This window comes from Lolium perenne, chromosome 3 (assembly GCF_019359855.2).
Source record: "Lolium perenne isolate Kyuss_39 chromosome 3, Kyuss_2.0, whole genome shotgun sequence".
Taxonomy (NCBI): Eukaryota; Viridiplantae; Streptophyta; class Magnoliopsida; order Poales; family Poaceae; genus Lolium; species Lolium perenne.
In genome coordinates, this window is record NC_067246.2 from 241,580,042 (window position 1) to 241,599,231 (window position 19,190).

The window sequence follows — 19,190 nt, forward strand, 5'->3', positions numbered from 1 at the left end:
TTGTTGCGAAGGAACCATACTAGCACTGCTCCCTTGACTGTTAGACTGCGGGAGGTTTGGGGTAATCCCTTGGGGAACCATCATCATTGGATTGAAACCCGCTTGAGGCATCTGCTGATTGCCAAAGAACTGTGGCCACTGATTCATCGGCAAGTTCCACATGTTTGGCTGTAGCACGGGGAACATACCTTGACCAGCCCCCATCTGTTGCATCATCTGTGGAGGAAACTCTGTTTTGACCCCAACTGGATCCTTGACAGCCCCCAGAGGTGGAGCAGCCGCTGTCGCCGCCGCCGCTGGCGGTGCACGCCCACCACCAGACCCACGACCAGCCCCCCACCGAATCTGCCAGCACCGCGACCACCACCCGCCATTCTGACCACCTCAACAAACGATTTCTTCCCCTCGGCCGCGCCCCAGAGCTCAGAGAACTTGATAGACTTTGCTCTGGGTAGAAATCCACTCCTAGCAGGATGGCAATCGGCAGGTGTGAATGATCTGCTTAGAACCAGCTCTCTCCTGACCCAGACCAAGGTCTGGGCACTAGGCGAAAACCTAGATCCGGCCAGGAGTTTGCTGGTCGATCTGGTCGGCGCACCCGCACTTATATGTCCAACTGAAGACGTATTTCCAAACGACGCCATTCCTGATGGCTCATGAACGGCTCGATTTCGGTCTGGAGGATCCAATCGACGTCCACCAACTGCTGCCACCAACGAGCCACTGCGCAATGGGGCCCGCCTCAGATCGCCTCCCCTAGCTTTCCCCAACCTCTCCGGCGAGCAGAACCTCGTCGGAGATGGGTTCCCGCTCCTGATCTTCTCCCTTCGCCGCCAATCCTCAGCAGAGCCACGCCGACTCGCCGCAACAGCAACCCGCATGACCCTACCCTGCGCCAGCACCGGGGACGGCCTCACCGGCGAGATCTGGAGCGAGGTCCTCATGGCGTCCAATCGCCACTCTATTTTATCTAGACCACTATTTTTTCGTTGATATAGACCATACACTCAAAGCATGCATATTTTGATATATATAGCTAACAAGGTAACTAAAGAACTTGAGCATCCAAATTTTGATTTAGTTTCATTCTATTTCACCATATAGACATCCGAACCATCTAAGAACACGAAATTTGCACACTTTTTCCACAAAAACAATTCGGACAGTAGCCTACTACTCCACTCGAGACTACAACACGAGATCAATCTCTGTAGCTTCTACTCTTCTTCCATGTCATCCACATCTCCACCGTCCTGAGCGATCTTCATCCTTTTCACGGCTTGCGTCGCATCGCTCCCGACAGCTCCATTGGGCACTTGGATGAGGATATCAGATTTCTGGCCCGTCTGCGCGTTCACCACTCCTCCATTCTTGTCGACCCTATATGTCAGCTCTTCCTTCCCGAGAGAAGCATCGACGTACACCGTGGAGTTCTCATCGATCTCTTCGCGGATCAACATCTTGGAGAGCTCGGTGACAATCCTCTTCTCGATCCATCTCCTAATCGGCCTAGCGCCGTATACCTGTTGAGCCACAAAGACATTGTGCAAGTCAGAATCTGAAGGAAAGAAAATTAAGATACTCCTACTATTCTTTTACGGGTGAATGATGCTTGAAACTAGCACATACCGGATCGTAAGAGAGTGACAGGATGACATCCAGGGCAGCGTCAGTCACGGCCAAAGCAACGCCCCTTTCTGCAAGTCGGACTGCCACATCTTTCATCTGAAGCCTAGCAACCTTCCGCAGTTGCTCGTGCGACAGAGGGTCAAAGATCACAATCTCATCTAGACGATTCAATAGCTCCGGACGGAAATGCCTCCTCACCTACACATGTTCAGAAGAACAGTAACATCAGTATCGGGTAGTCAAATGATACTACCGGAAAACAAGAGGAATAGTAATTTCAGCACATACCTCCTGCATGACCAGATCACGAGCAACCTTCATCGAGTTCCCCACCATTCCGGCGAGGAGGTGCTCCGCACCGAGGTTTGAAGTCATGATGATCACGGTATTCCTGAAGTCAACCGTCCTGCCTTGCCCGTCAGTTAGCCTCCCATCATCAAGAACCTGGAGCAGAGTGTTGAACACTGCCACATGTGCCTTCTCGACCTCATCGAAGAGGATGACACTGTATGGCCTTCTCCGCACTTGCTCAGTCAATTGGCCTCCTTCCTCGTGACCAACATAACTGAAAATTTGCACAGAAATTCAGAAACCGCAATGCAAACATGATGCATAGTCCTAATGAACATATAGAATTTCTAGGCAAGTACTTACCCTGGTGGCGCTCCGATTAGCCGGGCAACTGAATGCTGCTCCATGTATTCAGACATATCAACGCGGACAAGCAGGTTCTCATCATCAAACAGCTGCTCAGCAAGAGCCTTAGCGAGCTCAGTTTTACCGACACCAGTTGGTCCAAGGAAGAGGAAAGAACCAGTAGGCTGCTGTGGCCGTCCAAGACCAGCCCTCGACCTTAGAACGGCCTCTCCAACTGCATTGACAGCTTCATACTGTCCAACCACCCTCTGATGCAGTCTATCAGCGAGCCCAATCAGCCTCGCCTTCTCATTTTGCCCAAGCCTAGTAACAGGAATGCCCGTCCAGCGACTCACGACCTGTATGCAACATTGTCTCAATACAATACCGTAGATACCAGAAGTGAAGAAAATCATAAAATCGTTTGTAAGAACCATACCTCAGCAATCTGATCCGGGCCGACCGTCTCTGTTAACATCAAGTTCTCGCCAGTCTCACCCTCTAGCTTGGCAATGGCAGTGTCAATCTCTTGCAGAGCACCATATCTGAGGTCCGCGACACGGGCCAAATCCATCCTGCGCTCCGCCTCTTGCAGAGTGAACTGCAGCTCTTCTCGACGTTGCTTCAGGGACCTGATCTCATCTATTCTCTGTTTCTCCTTGCGATACTTCATCTGCAGGGGCTGCAGCTTGTCCCTCAGATCGTCCAACTCTTTCCTGACCTGAAACAATATGAATATTTTTGCAGATGTCAGAACAAAGCAAATACACTAGATAGATAAGAGAAATCAAGGCAACCAAAATTCACCATTCACTCACCTCAACTAGCCGAGCTTTGCTAGCTTTGTCCTTCTCCTTCTCGAGGGCATGAAGCTCGACTTCCAGCTGAATTCTCTTCCTCTCGAGGTTGTCAATCTCTTCAGGCTGGCTGTCAAGCTGCACCCTCACATTCGCGCAGGCCTCGTCAACTAGATCGATTGCTTTATCAGGCAAATGACGACCTGCACACAACGGTAAAATGGTCGATTAAAGACCCTGCAAAAATTGATTGCGCTGTGATCATAATATCAGAAAAATGGCTTCCCAAGAACAGAGCACTCACCCATGATGTATCTCGAAGATAGCTGCGCGGCGACGACCAGTGCACGATCCTGAATTCTCACACCATGGTGCCCCTCGTACTTCTCCTTGAGCCCTCTCAAAATACTGACGGTGTCGGGGACACTGGGCTCTGCCACAAAAACTTGCTGAAACCGCCTCTCAAACGCCGCATCCTTCTCGACGTACTTCCTGTACTCCTCCAGCGTTGTCGCGCCAATGCACCGAAGCTGCCCCCTCGCGAGCATTGGCTTGAACAGGTTGGCGGCGTCCATGGATCCCTCCGTCCTCCCGGCGCCCAGCACGAGGTGGATCTCGTCGATGAACAGTATCACCTTCCCCTCGGCCTCCTCCACCTCCTTGAGCACGGCCTTGAGCCGCTCCTCGAATTCGCCGCGGTATTTGGCGCCGGCGACGAGCGCGCCCATGTCGAGCGCCACGAGCCGCACGTCCAGGAGGTTGCTCGGGACGTCGCCGCGCACGATGCGCTGCGCGAGCCCCTCCACGACGGCGGTCTTGCCGACGCCGGGCTCGCCGATGAGGACGGGGTTGTTCTTGGTGCGCCGCGACAGGATCCGCACCACGCGGCGGATCTCCTCGTCGCGGCCGATGACTGGGTCGAGCTTGCCCGCCACCTCGACGAGGTCCCGGCCGTACGTCTTGAGGGCCTGGAAGTTGGTGTCCCCCGACGCGGACTCGACGCGCCGGTTGTCGCCTCCCCGGAGCTTCTCGACCTCGGCCTTCACCCGCGCCGCGGACACGCCGGCCTCCTTCAGCGCGTCCGAGATCTGCGAGTCCTCGAGGAGGCCGATGAGCAGCTGGTCGACGGCGAGGTGGGAGTCGCCGCGCGACTTCTGCGCCGACTGCGCGCGGCGGATGGCCTTGATCAGCGAGGTGGACGCCGGGATGGTGTCGGGCGGCGGGGACTGGGATGGAAGCCTCTTGAGAGCAGCGGCGACCACGCGCTCGAACGATTCGGCCGCGGAGTCGTTGCCGGCGGAGCCGTGGGCGATGGCCTGCCGGAGGATGCCGGACCTGTCCGCCGCCAGCGCCGCCGCGAGGTGCAGCGGCGTGAGCTGCGCGTGGCCGGCCTCCGACGCCATCTCCTGCGCCGCCACGAGCGCCTCATTGGTCTTGTGCGTGAACTTCTCCGGATTCATGCCTTCCGCTTCTGCAAGCTATACAGATTAACTGCAAGACGATTGTTTGTGATCGGGAGATTCGTGGGTTGGATTGGTCTTCGTCGGAAATTGCTGTGGGGAGGATCGGCGATGAGGTGGGTAATAAGAGGTGGGAGGAGAGAGTTCGCCGGAATTCTAGAACGGCGTGGAAGCGGCAGGAAGACGGTCAGTTTGGGGGATTTGGGGGGACAAGAATGTCCCAGAAACTTCCAGGGTCATTTGCCATATATTGCACGAGACAACAGACAACATCCTGACCGTTGGTTTCCATTTTTTCTTGGAAAGCCTTTTTATGATGTTTTCTTTCCAACGGCTGGTTCCAAATAGGCAGCATCTCGTATAAGTCAGTACAGGTATTATCTTGTTTATTAAATTAAACTAATTTGTTAAAAGGACACGTCTAGCGAGCGGCTGCATGTCCATTAGTTATTCTGAGCGGTCATACCAAAATGGAAAGTGCTAGATGTGTACAACTGTCAAAAAAGGTAAGCTAGCTGATATCACTTTGTTGTTTTAAAAAAGCTGTAACTTTTAAACCGTGCGGCGAAATTACAATCCGTTTTCACTATTAGAATCCGAACGACGAGAGCTTCGAAACTAGACCACATTTTCATATGTTTCGACGTAATTTTTAACAAGCAACTTTGTTGCACGACAGAGCAACTTTGTTGTGCGGGAAAACAATTTTGGTATGCGGCAAAGCAACTTTGGTGTGCAACAAAAACACTTGATTCACAACGATGGTAGGCTTCACAACAGCTGCAGCAACAACTCCTAATGTTACTCTACAGGACATTAAAATTGCTCGGCCGAGTACCAAAGTTGCTCGCAGGATACTAAAAATTGCTCGGTCGAACGCCAAAGTTGCTCTGCAGGGTTCAAAAACTCCGTCGCCGGGCACCAAAGTTGCTCTGCAGGGCACTTAAGTTGCTTCGTCACACATTGAAATTGCTCCCATGGACACCAAAATTATTGTCGGGCACCAAAGTTGTGCCTTCGTGTACCAAAAAATGTACATGTTCGTTGCACACCAAAATTGCTTTGTCGCACATTAAAGTTGGTTTGCTACACAATAAAGTTGCTCTGCCGCGCATCAAAGTTGCTTCTTAAGAAAATTCGTCAAACATATGAAAATGTGGTCTAGTTTCGAAGCTCTCGTCATGGGGATTTTAGTAGTGAAAACGAATTGTAATTTGGTCGCACGGTTTAAAAGTTATAGTTTTTTTTAAAATGACACATGCTATCAGCTAGCCTATCAGCTAGTCCTGGTGCGTGTGCCCGGGACGTCCATCCAGCACGCGCCTGCCCGTAAGATTTCAGGTTGTTAAAAAGGGTTGTAAATAACCTAACTGGTTTTAACTACTAAGCGGGACAGATCAGATGTCGCTTTGCAAAATATTATTGCTTCTTCAAAACAATATTCAAATATGGAATTCCTATGTTCATTGAGCATGGGATAAACTAATCCGTAATTCTTTTTTACCATTCGCATTAATCAATGGACCGACCCATCGATTGCCTGGTCACTTCTCACCATAGTTCTAGTGCTTCTTCTCTTGTGTTATCTTCTGCATCTTTCCTAATGTCTCTCGTCATCTATCATCATTTGTCGTTTATAATAGTCTAGTGTCTCCACCTAGATATTCTTCTCACTACTGCTCGTACTTCGTTATCCCTTCTGTTGCGCTGACATAGTTGTAAGGTCACTTGAGCAGGTCCCCTTTGTTGTCCCTTCTATGGTAGCTTGTTGTGATACGATAGATACCTCATGGTGGAGCTCCAATATCAGGTTCTCTATGGTGCTAAGCCCGTTGAGACGATGGACCGAGCGGAACGAGTTCAAGGTACCTAATGCGGCCCCAACATGGCTCTTGCGAGCTCGATTCTTCATCGACGTGATCAATTCGGTGAGGATCGACACCTAAAATGTTAGCATTGAGAGGTCTATGAGTTTACCATTTTCTATGTTGCATGGGTTGTTTCGTTGTGTTGCAAGCGTCTATGTTATCTATTTCATACACAAATATGTTATGCTCCAACAATTTTAGGCGCCTCATTGGTCTTGTGTGTGAACTTCTCCGGATTCATTCCTGCCGCGTCTGCAAGCTATACAGATCAGTTGCAAGACGAAACTAGCGATTGTGATCGGGAGATTCGTAAGTTGGATTGTTCTTTGTTTTCCGTCGAAAATTGCTGTGGGAGATCGACGATCATAAGATATATAATATGAGGTAGGAGGAGAGAGTTTGCCAGAAGTTTAGAACGGCGTGGAAGCGGCAGGAAGACTGTCGGTTTAGAAGTTTAGATATAAAAAATATTTGCAGATTTTGGAAAATTTGTAGATTTAAAAAATTGTTCTAATTTTCAATGTTGAGTAACATATTGTACTAGGTATAGGTCCCCGTGTTTTGTCAGGGTTGTACCTGTAATTGTACATGTGTCCATCTATATATACATGAGCAGTCGGCTCAATTGGTGCTGTGCAATCTCCAATACTCTTCTACATGGTATCAGAGGCCCTTTGGTCCTGACCTAGCCGCCGCCCCCTCCCCCTTGGGCGCCGTCGGCCCCTCCCCTCCCTAGCCCTAGCCGCCGCCCCTTCTTGGGCGCCGCCGGCCCCTCCCCCCCTCCTAGCCCTAGCCGTCGCCCTCCCCATCCTGGGCGCCGCCGCCCTCCCTCCCACCACCACCATCGCTTCCGCCATGGCCGGTTTCTCCTCCTCCGGCCCCTCCGATCCCTTCGACTCCTCCCGCTCCGGCAGCAGCAACCCCTTCACCGGCCCCTCCATCGCCGTCATCCGCGGCATCCCCATCGCCGAGCGCGTGCCAGTGACGCTCTCCACCACCGCTGCCAACTTCTTCCCGTGGAAGATGTACATCGGGCTGCTCTTCCGCGAGTATGATCTCCTCGATCACGTCGACGGCACCATCGACCTCCTCGCCATGCCGCACGACCCCGAGTGGCTCGCAATCGATGCCACCATCATCCGCTGGTTTTACCAGACCGTCTCCAACGACATCTTCCGCACCGTCGTCCGGGACGGCGACTCCGCGCGCACGGTTTGGGCTAAGATCACCGGCCTCTTCACCGACAACAAAATCCAGCGGGTCACCTTCCTCCAGCAGGAGTTCTTCGGCACCCACCAGAACGACCACTCTCTCGACGAGTACGTCCTCAAGCTGAAGAGCCTCTCCGACGAGCTCCGTGACTTGGAGTTTCCGATCGATGACAAGATCATGCTATCTACCATGTCGGCGGGTCTCGGCGAGGATCTCAGCAACGCTGCCTCCAACCTCACGCTCCTCACCACGCCCTCCTTTGAGCAGGCCGTGGCCTACCTGCGCCTCGAGGAGCGCCGCCTCAAGCATCTCCGGGCTCGGGCGACCCATACCGCCTTCGTCCCCGGCCTCTCCCGCGGTGCCCAGACACCTGCGCCTCGCGCCCCCGCGCCTCGCCCCACGGGTCCGTCACCGGGCTTCCACTCATCCGGCACCCAAGCCGGTCCAACCGGCTCCTGGACCGGGCAGGCCGCTACCCCTGGCGGTGGTCGCCGCGGGTGTCGTCGCCGTGGCGGTGGTGGCAACGGCGGTGGCAATGGTGGCGCCAACGCCACCGACCCCGCGCCTCGTCCACCTCAGCACACCGCCCCTCCGCCATGGACCACTGGTCACAATCCGTGGACCGGGTCGTTCATGCCTACTCCATGCCCGTGCCGCGTGCTCCCTACCCGGGCATCATGGGGCCGCGTCCGGCCACCCACCAGGCTTTCTACGCGGCGCCCCAGCCCGCCCCGGCCTACGCCTCCCCGGCCTACCCCCTCCCCCCCGAGCTCGGCCTCGTGGGACCCCGCGCTCCTGACCGCCCTCCAGAGAGTCCCCACCGCTGAGGCGTATGGTGGCGGTGGCGACTGGTTCATGGACACCGGCGCCTCCGCGCATATGGCTGCGCACCCCGGTAACCTCTCTTTTTCTACACCCGCCTCCACTTCCTCTCGCATCATCATTGGCAACGGTCATGCTCTCCCCATTACTCACACCGGTTCCGTCTCTTTTCCTTCCAATTCCACTCCTCTCTCTTTAACTAACGTTTTTGTTTCTCCTGACTTGATTAAAAATCTTGTTTCCGTTAAATCTTTCTGTCGTGATAATCCTGTGACTGTGGAATTTGATGCCTTTGGTTTTTCTGTCAAGGATGGTCGTACTCGGATGCTCCTCCACCGATATGACAGCCCCAGCGATTTGTACCCTGTTGGTTCGGCCTCCACCACCGCCAGCAGCCCACTCGCCCTCTCCGCCGGCGTCGATCTCTAGCACGCCCGCCTCGGCCATCCTAGCTCCGCCGCGCTGCGTCAAATAATACAAGGCTTCTACTTTACTTGTAATAAAACAGATGCCCACTCTTGTGAAGCATGTCGTCTAGGCAAACATGTTCGCCTCCCGTTTAGTTCCTCCTCCACAGTCGCGTCTTTTCTATTTCAACTTATTCATGGTGATGTTTGGACCTCGCCTGTTCCGAGTAATTCTGGTTATAATTATTATCTCGTGATTCTTGATGATTACTCGTATTTTGTATGGACTTTTCCCCTTCGTCGTAAATCCGATGTTGCCGCCACCCTCACCGCCTTTTTCGCCTTCGTCTCCACTCAATTCGGTCGCCCCATCCACGCCTTACAAACCGACAACGGCAAAGAGTTCGACAACATCACCATTCGCTCACTTCTCGCCGCCCATGGCGCCCTCTTCTGTCTCACGTGTCCACACACTTCTCCACGGAATGGTCGGGCTGAACGGATGCTTCGTACCCTCAACGACTGCGTCTGCACCCTTCTGTTCCACGCATACATGCTCCCACGGTTCTGGCCGGATGCTCTTGCCACGGCGACTCTCCTCGTCAACATCCGCCCGTGTCGTGTGCGTTGGTCTTACACGCCGCATCACCTACTCTACGGTGCGCTGCCCGCCTATGATGATCTCCGCATCTTCGGCTGCCGGTGTTATCCTAACACTGCTGCCACCGCCGCGCATAAGCTTGCGCCGCGCCCTCTCCCTTGTGTGTTTCTCGGCTACCCCGCCAACACCAAGGGCTACTGCTACTACGACCCGGTCTCACATCGTGTCCTCACCTCCCGGCACGTGTACTTTGACGAGTTGGTTTTTCCGTTTCAGCAGGGACTCTTGGCGACGCCTCCGACGACACCCCCGACGCCCGCTGGCCCTCCTGTGGCCGCACGCCGACGACTGACCGTGGAGGCCCCCTCTGCGCCGGCCCCGCCTGGTCCCTCGGCGTCTCCGTCGCCCACGGTGCCCCGGCGCCCCGTCGCCCGCGATGCCCGAGGCGCCTCCATCGGCTGCCTCGTCGACCGCCTCGCCGCCCGTTGTTGCGGCTCCCGTGCCCATGCTCACCCGAGCACGTGCGGGCGTGCGGCGGCCGTCTACACGCTACCCCGCCGACCAGCACGTCGAACAGCGTCCCCTGTCCGCCGCGTCGCTTCTCGGGCCAGCGGCAACGGCGTCTGCCGCATGACGGCGGAGTGCCTCCCAGCCGCCCACCCGGTCACCAGGCCGGTTCGACCGGGCCACCGGCCGGCCCGCCCGGCGCCTAGGCCGGTCAGACCGGGCCACCGGCCGGCCCACCCGGCTCCCAGGCCGGTCAGACCGGGCCACCGGCCGGCCCCACCGGCGCCCAGGTCGGTCCCACCGACTCCTCGACCGGGACATCCACCTCCGCCCTCTCGCCGGTGCCCACCTCGGCTCGCGCCGCCTTGCGCGACCCGCATTGGTGCGCCGCCATGCAGGAGGAGTACGATGCGCTGCAGCGTAATCAGACCTGGGAGCTGGTTCCCCAGCCCCCCCTCGCGCCAACGTCATCACCGGCAAATGGGTCTTCAAGCACAAGCTCGGCTCCGATGGTACTCTCGAGCGCTACAAGGCGCGCTGGGTCGTGCGTGGCTTTCGGCAACGCGCTGGTGTCGACTTCACGGATACATTTGCCCCGGTTGTCAAACCGGGCACGATCCGCATGGTGTTGCACCTTACGGCCTCTCGCGCGTGGCCGGTGCATCAGATGGACGTCTCCAACGCCTTCCTTCATGGTCATCTGTCGGAGCAGGTGTACTACCAGCAGCCCATCGGCTTTGTCGACGCCGAGCGCCCCGATGACGTGTGTTTGCTCTCTCGGTCCTTGTATGGACTGAAGCAGGCGCCCCGCGCCTGGTACCAGCGCATCGCCGGCTTCCTGCATCAGCTTGTTTTCCGCTCCACGCGTTCCGATGCGTCGTTGTTCGTCTATCGGACCGGCAACGACATGGCCTACTTGCTGCTGTACGTCGACGACATCATCTTGACGGCCTCCACCGCTGGTCTTCTTCGACAGCTCACCGACAGTCTTCGCGCTGAGTTCGCGTTGAAGGATCTCGGACCACTCCACTACTTCCTCGGCATCGAGGTTGTCCGGCGTGCGGACGGGTTCTTCCTTCATCAGCGGAAGTATGCCCACGAGCTTCTCGAGCGTGCAGGGATGCTTAACTGCAACCCTGCACCTACTCATGTCGACACGAAGGCCAAGCTTTCAGCCAGTGATGGGTCGCTGACTTCCGACGCGCCGTTCTACCGCTCCATCGTCGGTGCCCTCCAGTACTTGACGTTGACACGTCCGGAGCTCCAGTACGCTGTGCAGCAGGTGTGCTTGCATATGCATGCTCCTCGGGATGCTCATTGGGCCGCGGTGAAGCGGATTCTCCGCTACGTCTGTGGCACCATGGGCTACGGCTTGTCGCTGCATGCTTCACCCTCGACGTCGACCGACCTCGTTGCCTACTCGGACGCGGACTGGGCGGGCTGCCCGGACACGCGGCGCTCCACCAGTGGCTACTGTGTCTACCTCGGCTCGTCGCTCGTCTCTTGGTCCTCCAAGTGGCAGCCCACCGTGTCTCGCTCCAGTGCTGAGGCCGAGTACCGCGCCGTGGCTAACGCTATGGCTGAGTGCACGTGGCTTCGCCAGCTTCTGTCCGAGCTCTCTTGTCCCGTTGACAAGGCTACGGTGGTCTTCTGCGACAACGTGTCGGCTGTCTACCTCTCCGCCAACCCCGTTCATCATGGGTGCACCAAGCACATCGGGTTGGACATCCACTTTGTTCGTGAGCAAGTTGCCCTCGGTCGCGTTCGAGTTCTTCACATACCGACGTCTCAGCAGTTTGCCGATATCATGATGAAGGGATTGCCGTCCACGACTTTTCCTGAGTTTCGCTTCAGTCTATGTGTCGGTGCCGACCCTTCGACTGCGGGGGGGTGTTGAGTAACATATTGTACTAGGTATAGGTCCTCGTGTTTTGTCAGGGTTGTACCTGTAATTGTACATGTGTCCGTCTATATATACATGAGCAGCCGACCCAATTGGTGTTGTGCAATCTCCAATACTTTTCTACATTCAATGTTTCTATTTTTAAAAAATCAAAATTTTAAAGTGTTCACATTTGAAAAATGTTTCGATTCTAAGATTGTTTAGATTTTGAAAATGTTTGATAATATACGTATTGGAATTGTTCATCTTTTAAACTATTCAAATTTAAAAATGTTTAAAATTTTAAAAGCTCAATTTATAAAAAAATATTTAGATTTAAATATATTCAGATTTGAAAAGAGAAAAAAAACAGACAAAAAACACACACTCAACCGAACAACTAGCGAGTCGAACGCATGGGAAAAAAGCAACGAAACAATGAAGCTCGTCTACTGGGCCGGCTCATAGGAGGTGTCACGTGGGCGGGGCGAGTGGATGGCGCGTATAGCAGGCCCAATGGCTCTTTTTTGTTGGGTTCGCTTAACCAAACCGGTGGATAAACGGTAGTAACAGGAAACCAGTGGATAAACGGTAACTGATCCCGTTTCCGTTATGGCGTTATCCACCATATCGCACGTCCGACTCGGAAGCAGGTACAGCATTATATAAACAGGCGCTAGGTGCCGCGTGCCTACATAAGCTTTTGCTGGACGACTGATCGAAGATTACAAGCATACATACCATGGCTGGTGGCTCGTCCCCTACCGAGTCTACGACGAGCCTCTTCGCAATACCCGGCTACTCAAAGTTGGATCAGATTTCTCCTGGGACCCCGCCGACTCTGATAAAGACCATGTACTTCCGCAACCATACTTGGAAAGTCGAGGTGTACATCGTGGATTTTGACAAGGGCATACCGAATTGCATCGATGTGGTCGTCTCGACCAACCTTAAGCACTCGGCGTCTGGCACCAACATCTGCATAGAAATCTTGGACAAGAATTGGGAGCACACCGTCTTTCGCATGGAGCAAACGCTGGGCAGCGGCAGCTGGTTCAAGTCTTTGACTGTCGAGAAGAGTGAGCTGGTGAGATCGCTGTGTGTCGACCGCAACGACAACATCCCTGCCAGGTGCACTCTCACGTTCGTCGACTTGAAGAGGCAGAAGAGGCAGCAGCAGGGAGCAGCCAGGTTCAACTGGTGGTTCCAGCTTAGAAGAAAAGTGTCCGGCTATATGCATCAGTCGATGCATAGGCCGAATTTCCTTCCTCTTTCCGAAAACGGAACCGTGTCTGGATCAAGCTTCAAGTCCAACCCAGACGAGGTTCCTGACATGGTGGAGCTGATGCGGACCATCCACCACGACGATTCATCGCATTCTATCCACGTTCCTTTGTTGATTTCAGCGCATGGTTGAAAATATTTTTACAACTTCTCCCTACATTCCTCTTTTGTGGGGTGTATTATTTTAGTAAAACAAGATTCAACCAATTATTATAAAGATATATACTGTACACTCCTTTTGTCCGCTCGATAAAATTTATCTTAGGTTTATCTAAATTTAGATGTATCTACTCATTAAATAGTGGCTAGATTATTAATATTTAGATAAATAATCCTTATCCGCTCGATAAATTTATCTTAGATTTGTCTAAATTTAGATGTATCTACTCATTAAATAGTGTCTAGATATATTTAAATTTAGGTAAATAATCTAATAGAACGGAGGGGTACATATGTTTTTTATGAGATAAGCGATAGTATAACAGATTTGTCTTAATTATTACAGTAGGTAAAACAACAACCCATCTAAAACAATCTGATGGTGTAAAAATATGAGATACACAATACGTGAGACCAATACTAAAAACAGGTGGGACTAGCACCTGAACTATTCATTTTTTTTATATTTTTAAAAGCCAATGAAGTAATTTCAGACTAAATGACCCCACCTGTATCCTTCTCTCTTCCCTAGTCGTCTCTCTCTCATATCTCTCTCTCTCTCCCCCCGCATTGAATCGCCGCCAACACCCACCTGATGTAGCAACAACAAGCTTGGCGGCGCACAAATCCTCTATTTGTTGGGAACGCATATAGAAAAGAAAAAAATCCTACGCATAACCAAGATCATATGCGAGAGAGGAGGTAATAACTAATACCCTCGTAAATCGATCTAATGGAATTTTTCAATGACGAGGTTGATGAAGTCACGAGGAGATGTATTATCCCTCGAGCCGTTGCGACGAAGTAGTGTTGCACATGCAATACCTCCACGGTATGCACACGTATGAGATCAACACCACGTTGAAATGTGATCAAGCACACCGTCGAAGCGGGAACATGTCTATGAAGATCCAACAACGCTTTCGCGAGCCTGACTAGATTAGATCTAGGCGGGTGCAGAACTCGGGCAACACTCCATGAAGAAGAAGGGAAGAAGACCTCTGCGGCAATCCTCCGATGATGTCAGCTTGGGCGGAGGTAAGGGAGGAGGTGGTGTCACTACTAGGAAATGCCTTACCGCCGGCGTCCCAAAATGCCTTACCGCCGGCGTTTACGCATTCGCCGGCGATCACCTCGCCGGTGGTAATGTCTTATCGCCGGCGTTTTCCAAATCGCCGGTGGTAACTGCCGTTATCCCCGGCGCTTTCCCCGAATCGCCGGCGGTAATGACTTAGCACAGGCGGTTTGCGAATTCGCCGGGGATAATCTGCTGCAGCGCTGGCGATTTAAATTTCGCCAGGGGTACAGTTTACGGGCGCCGGTGGTATTGTTTACAGGATTAAAAAAATAAAACTCGAAATATACACCAGAATACACACAGAATACACAGAATACACATAATACACAGTATACCAGAATACACAGAATACACAGAATACACAGTTATATAGATAGTCCCAAATGTTCATAACATGCATGCATTAATAACACAAGTTTAGATACTAGATAGTTGACCATATGGTTCAAACTCGAAGTAGCACATGTTACAGAAATACATATAAGTCCAGTATCGATGACCTAGCTAAACAACAATGACATAATAAACTAGAGAGACGGTGGCGGCAAGCATCATCACGATGAAAGGGGTCCTCCACATCTCCCTCCTCTGTCCCACTCGAAAGTTGGCGTATCGAGTTTCCGCCTCCTCCAAAGTGGTGTACCCCTTGTAGCTGTTGCCGCTGAAACGGTGGACCTGCCTCCTACAGTCTTCCCAGTCCTCGTAGACTCCAGGAACCCTGCCGTGATAGACGACATAGTACGTCATCTATGCAAACACAGAAAAAAGAAATGAAAGTTGTTAGTACATTAGTAGAGAGAGATATAACATAGAGTAGTGCAAAGAAAAAAGCATGGTAATTTTATGACTAACATTTGCAAAGGACAAAAGTGTTTGAGTCAAGTCGGCTTCGGCGGGAAGGGACGGATGCCCTCGAGCGTGTTGAATGTTCTGTCGTCACATCCATCTTCTAATCGGCCTTCTATCTCGGCCTTAGAAAGTGCGGGACCATAGTGGAACAAGCCACCATTACCGCAGACATCCCTCCAGAGTATTGTGCAAATGGTCCGCTGGATGGCACGGAACTCGGCTCTCACATTTTCATCGGTGGTGTCCGCCATGTTCACGAACATCCGCTGAAGACTGGATGGCAACAAGAGATCGTTCTGAGACCTTACAATCGACCTCATCTGTAGGATGGCAAACCAGGCCTCCATCCCATTGTCATGCGCCGATTGCTTGAGGCAGGGGAACTTGGTTATGTGGTTGCACACATAGCAACCTTTCACTTTCTTCGCATGCCTGATTTTGTCGATGCCAACCTCGGCTATGAAGCCGCTGAGGGCTTTATCAAGTGTAGACTTAAGGTCGGTGAAGTCCTTGTCCGGATCAAGCCCGGAGTCGAGGTAACTGACATGTGAATGATACGGGTGAAAGAGGAGGAGGGTGCAGTACTTGAATCTGCGCAAAATGGAAATAAACCATCATACTCGATCAACTATGAAGGAAATTCATGAAAGAATGTAATAGAGGGTACTCTAGTAACCAAATACTTACTCGCGGAAATATGGTATGGCAAAGCATTTCTTATCCTTGTTTAACACCAAGAAATCCTTGATGTACTTCGCCAGAAACGCTTGTTCGTTCTGGACGACAGTTGGAGTCATGTAGAAGGGGTCCATGATAGCGATGTCCGCTGTGTTCTCCATGGCGATATCGTGCGCCATGCTGAGCGATAGGAGGCGGACCAAGTTTCGGTCGAGCTGTTGCATGTTCAAGAGCCTGAAGATGTCTTCATATCGAATGAACATCAAGTCCGCAGGGTATGTGGTGACAAAGCCAAAGCCACTGGGCACCTTGGCCGTCAAAACCGGGTACGAGGGATTTCTATCTCGAAGAAGTAGGTCCTCCTTCATTAGAACAACATCGTGCAAGCTCCTCATATCGGGCGTCACCTGCTGGACAATGTGTGCCTGCAGCATAGGCTGGCCTAGGTGATGCATCTTCCTCCACGGGGTCGGCAACTTGTCATTAACCACTTTCTTGCTTGCGGCAACATCTCCGGACTTCTTCCGCTTCACGGCCTTCTTCTTACCGCAATCGGGAGTGGCGTTTTGTTTCATACCCTCCGTGGTCGCACCAAGGAGTGTCCTCGGGGTAAGCCCAACTCGGGGTGGAGCGGTGAAGGCGGTAGGGTCTTCCTGCTCGGGAGTTTCTTGTGAAAGGAACAACTTCTTCTTTAGAGTACGATCGGCGGGTGGCTTGTAAGGAGAAACCCCGTCGCCCTCCATCTCAGCGATGAACGTATCGATTGGAGCTTGATCGATGTCCAACGCGTTGCCGTGCTGACTCTCGGGCTGACTGTCGGGCTGGCTATCGGGCCCAAAAGGACCACCAGCCGGTGGAGGACTCGGGGCAGCCGTCGCATTCTGAGGAGTGACCATGCCATAGCTTGCCTCCGAACCTGAGGCGGCGGTGTTCAGCCGAATTAGGGCTTTCGGCCATAGAAGGATGTGATTCTTGAGGTCCCCGAGAGTGAGCGGGGTTTCCGTTTCCGGGGGTTGATAGGGAGGATGGAGGTCTTGGCATCCCGGTAACGACCGGTTCACGCGAACCCGGCTCACGCTATCATCCATCCTGACGCAGTGGAAAATCCGCTGTGTTGGCAGGATGACACTGCCGCTCGCTACAGCCTTCAACTTGTTGTCCACATTCAGTAGCAAGGTGCAAGGAGTCGCGTTCTCCTGTGAAAACATGTGTAGGTCAGAGAGGGGCGACGACAAAGTAACTAATTTGTAGAGCTTGAGAGACTAAATTAATTACCATGAGGGCGTCGAGCTCGGCTCGCGTTGAAGGACCGAGGCCAGGCGTGCAGGTGACTGAGGGGCTAGTACTGTGGCCCCCCAGGTCCGGCGAATCCTCTCTAGCGCCGACATTGCCGGCGGGTGGAGTCACCAAGTTGGGTGTGCATTGAGCGTGTCTAGTTGGAGGCCGGTTGTCCGAGTTGCTGGCGCCTAGGCTGATAACCGGCATCGGTCCCTTTTGGCCGCTGGCGAAGTAATTCTTCATCGACAACACAAGATCAGGGATGATTTCATTGACCCTGGTGGCCACCGCATCATCGACCTTGCTAGCAACCTCGGCACTGACGCGTTGCTAAACCTCGGCACTGACTCGTTGCTGAACCTCGGAACTGACGCGTTGCTCCATGGTTGTTTCCAAGTCGGCCACCTTTTTCAGAAGAGCCTCGTGCTCCCGGTCCTTCTGCGCCTGCCGCGACTCCTTAGTGCTTGCGGGCACGTCCAAGCCATAGTCGGCAAGCTTGTGACCTCCTCCGGTGCCGGGGACACGGTGGGGCTTGTCCAAAAGCGGTCGCGCCTTCACGGTGTTCAGACCCCTGATAAAAGGCATGTCCCATGGGACTTTGCCCGTCGACGTCTGGGACGAGGAGCCAGCTGATTCGGCAGCTGCTTGTTCCGTCAACTGCCAGAAGTAACATGAACAATTTTAGAATGTAATGGACTTGGTGAGCAGTATCAAATTAATAAGCTGGTAAATTGCTTACCACTGCTTTCTCTAGTGCCATCACCTTCGCGTCGGTGACCAACTCAACTCCCACCACCACATCAGGTTTCGTGACACGTTTCCCACCCAATTCTCGATGGTATCGGGACCTGAGATATGCCCTGAAGAGTGGGTCTTTGTACTTGGCAAAAGGGGGCTCGAGGCCAGCATTTATGTAGGCCTGGTCCTCCTTGTCCCATACCGGCTGCTTGCCTTCGAAGCCACGGCAACCGAGATTGTGGTGACCGATGTTCTTATCCGCCAGCTCCTTCCCCCAGGTCGATTGTCGTTTGGTGTACTCGAGCTCCTCGTTTTCCAAGAATTTATTATACTGCTCCAGCGTCATCCGCGGGAAGTGGCGCTGGATCTCTTCCCAAGTCTCATTGTCACCAAGCATCCCCCTCAGCATGGTTTTATAACCGCTGAGGTTCTTGGAGAACTTAGAGAGGGCTCGTCTGTTCACGATGTTATCCTTGGGATCCTCGTTCTTGTATTCCACAGGGAACTCATACCGTGCGTGCAGCCGCGCAAGGAGTTGGGCCTGCAGATGCTGCTTCTTCTTGGTTCGGAGTTTCGTCTCGTTGACGTCGACGACGTCCCGAAGGATTGCTCCCAGTTGGAGGCCGTACCCCTTCGCCACGTGCTTGGGCTCAGTAGGAAGACCGGTCTTGGCGTCCACCGCGGTGATTATGTCGCGAGTGGTGCCGACCCTGTTTGGGCGCCGCTGCTTCCGTTTCCTCTTGGCCTCGGTAGTAGTATCCGAGCTACCCCCGGCAACGCCACTGTCGGTGGTCTCGTCGGCAGCGGCCCTCTCATCCTCACCATCATTGTCCATCTCATCATCCCCCTCCTCCGAGGACCCGTCATCGCTGCCTGGAAGTTCCTCCAGCTGATCCGAGACCATGAGCCTGTAGTGCTCATCCAACTTCCGCTGAGAAGACCCGTCAACGTCTTCGTTGGGGTCTGCAGAAGACGACATCGCTAGCTACGTGCTTCTGCCATGTATTTGGAACTACTATTAGTCAAAGAAAGAAAACAGGTAGTGTTTTAGGAACATGCTAACAAAGGTAGATGTGACAGCATTAGGCAGCATACACATGCAGATGAAGCAGTATCTTATTAAACTATACCAACAAAAAATTCGGCATGACCTTTGCTAAAAAATGGTCATGCCGGAGTGCCAGAAATTCGCCGGAACGGAAGTTAATCGACATTCCGGCGAAACATTGGCACTCAATGTACCTGCAGACACATTTCACACAACTTTTCCTTCCAGACATATGCTCAGGTCTAGCAAATATGTAC

At 53.0% G+C, this 19,190-nt stretch overlaps 2 protein-coding genes across 2 annotated transcripts; one reads left to right on the forward strand and one right to left on the reverse strand.

Moving 5' to 3' along the window:
- Positions 1-1,057: 1,057 nt before the first annotated feature.
- Positions 1,058-4,742, reverse strand: LOC127343828 (chaperone protein ClpB1). Its single transcript, XM_051370021.2, has 7 exons — positions 3,367-4,742; positions 3,084-3,265; positions 2,705-2,986; positions 2,284-2,624; positions 1,918-2,194; positions 1,630-1,827; positions 1,058-1,523 (listed from the first exon to the last, which is right to left on the reverse strand). The coding sequence occupies exons 1-7, from the start codon at positions 4,520-4,522 to the stop codon at positions 1,218-1,220; spliced, it is 2,742 nt and encodes a 913-aa protein (XP_051225981.1). The 5' UTR covers positions 4,523-4,742; the 3' UTR covers positions 1,058-1,217.
- Positions 4,743-7,245: 2,503 nt separating this feature from the next.
- Positions 7,246-8,853, forward strand: LOC127339893 (uncharacterized). The gene has a single exon (XM_051365690.1). It carries the CDS (start codon positions 7,246-7,248, stop codon positions 8,851-8,853), a length of 1,608 nt encoding a protein of 535 aa, XP_051221650.1.
- Positions 8,854-19,190: the final 10,337 nt, after the last annotated feature.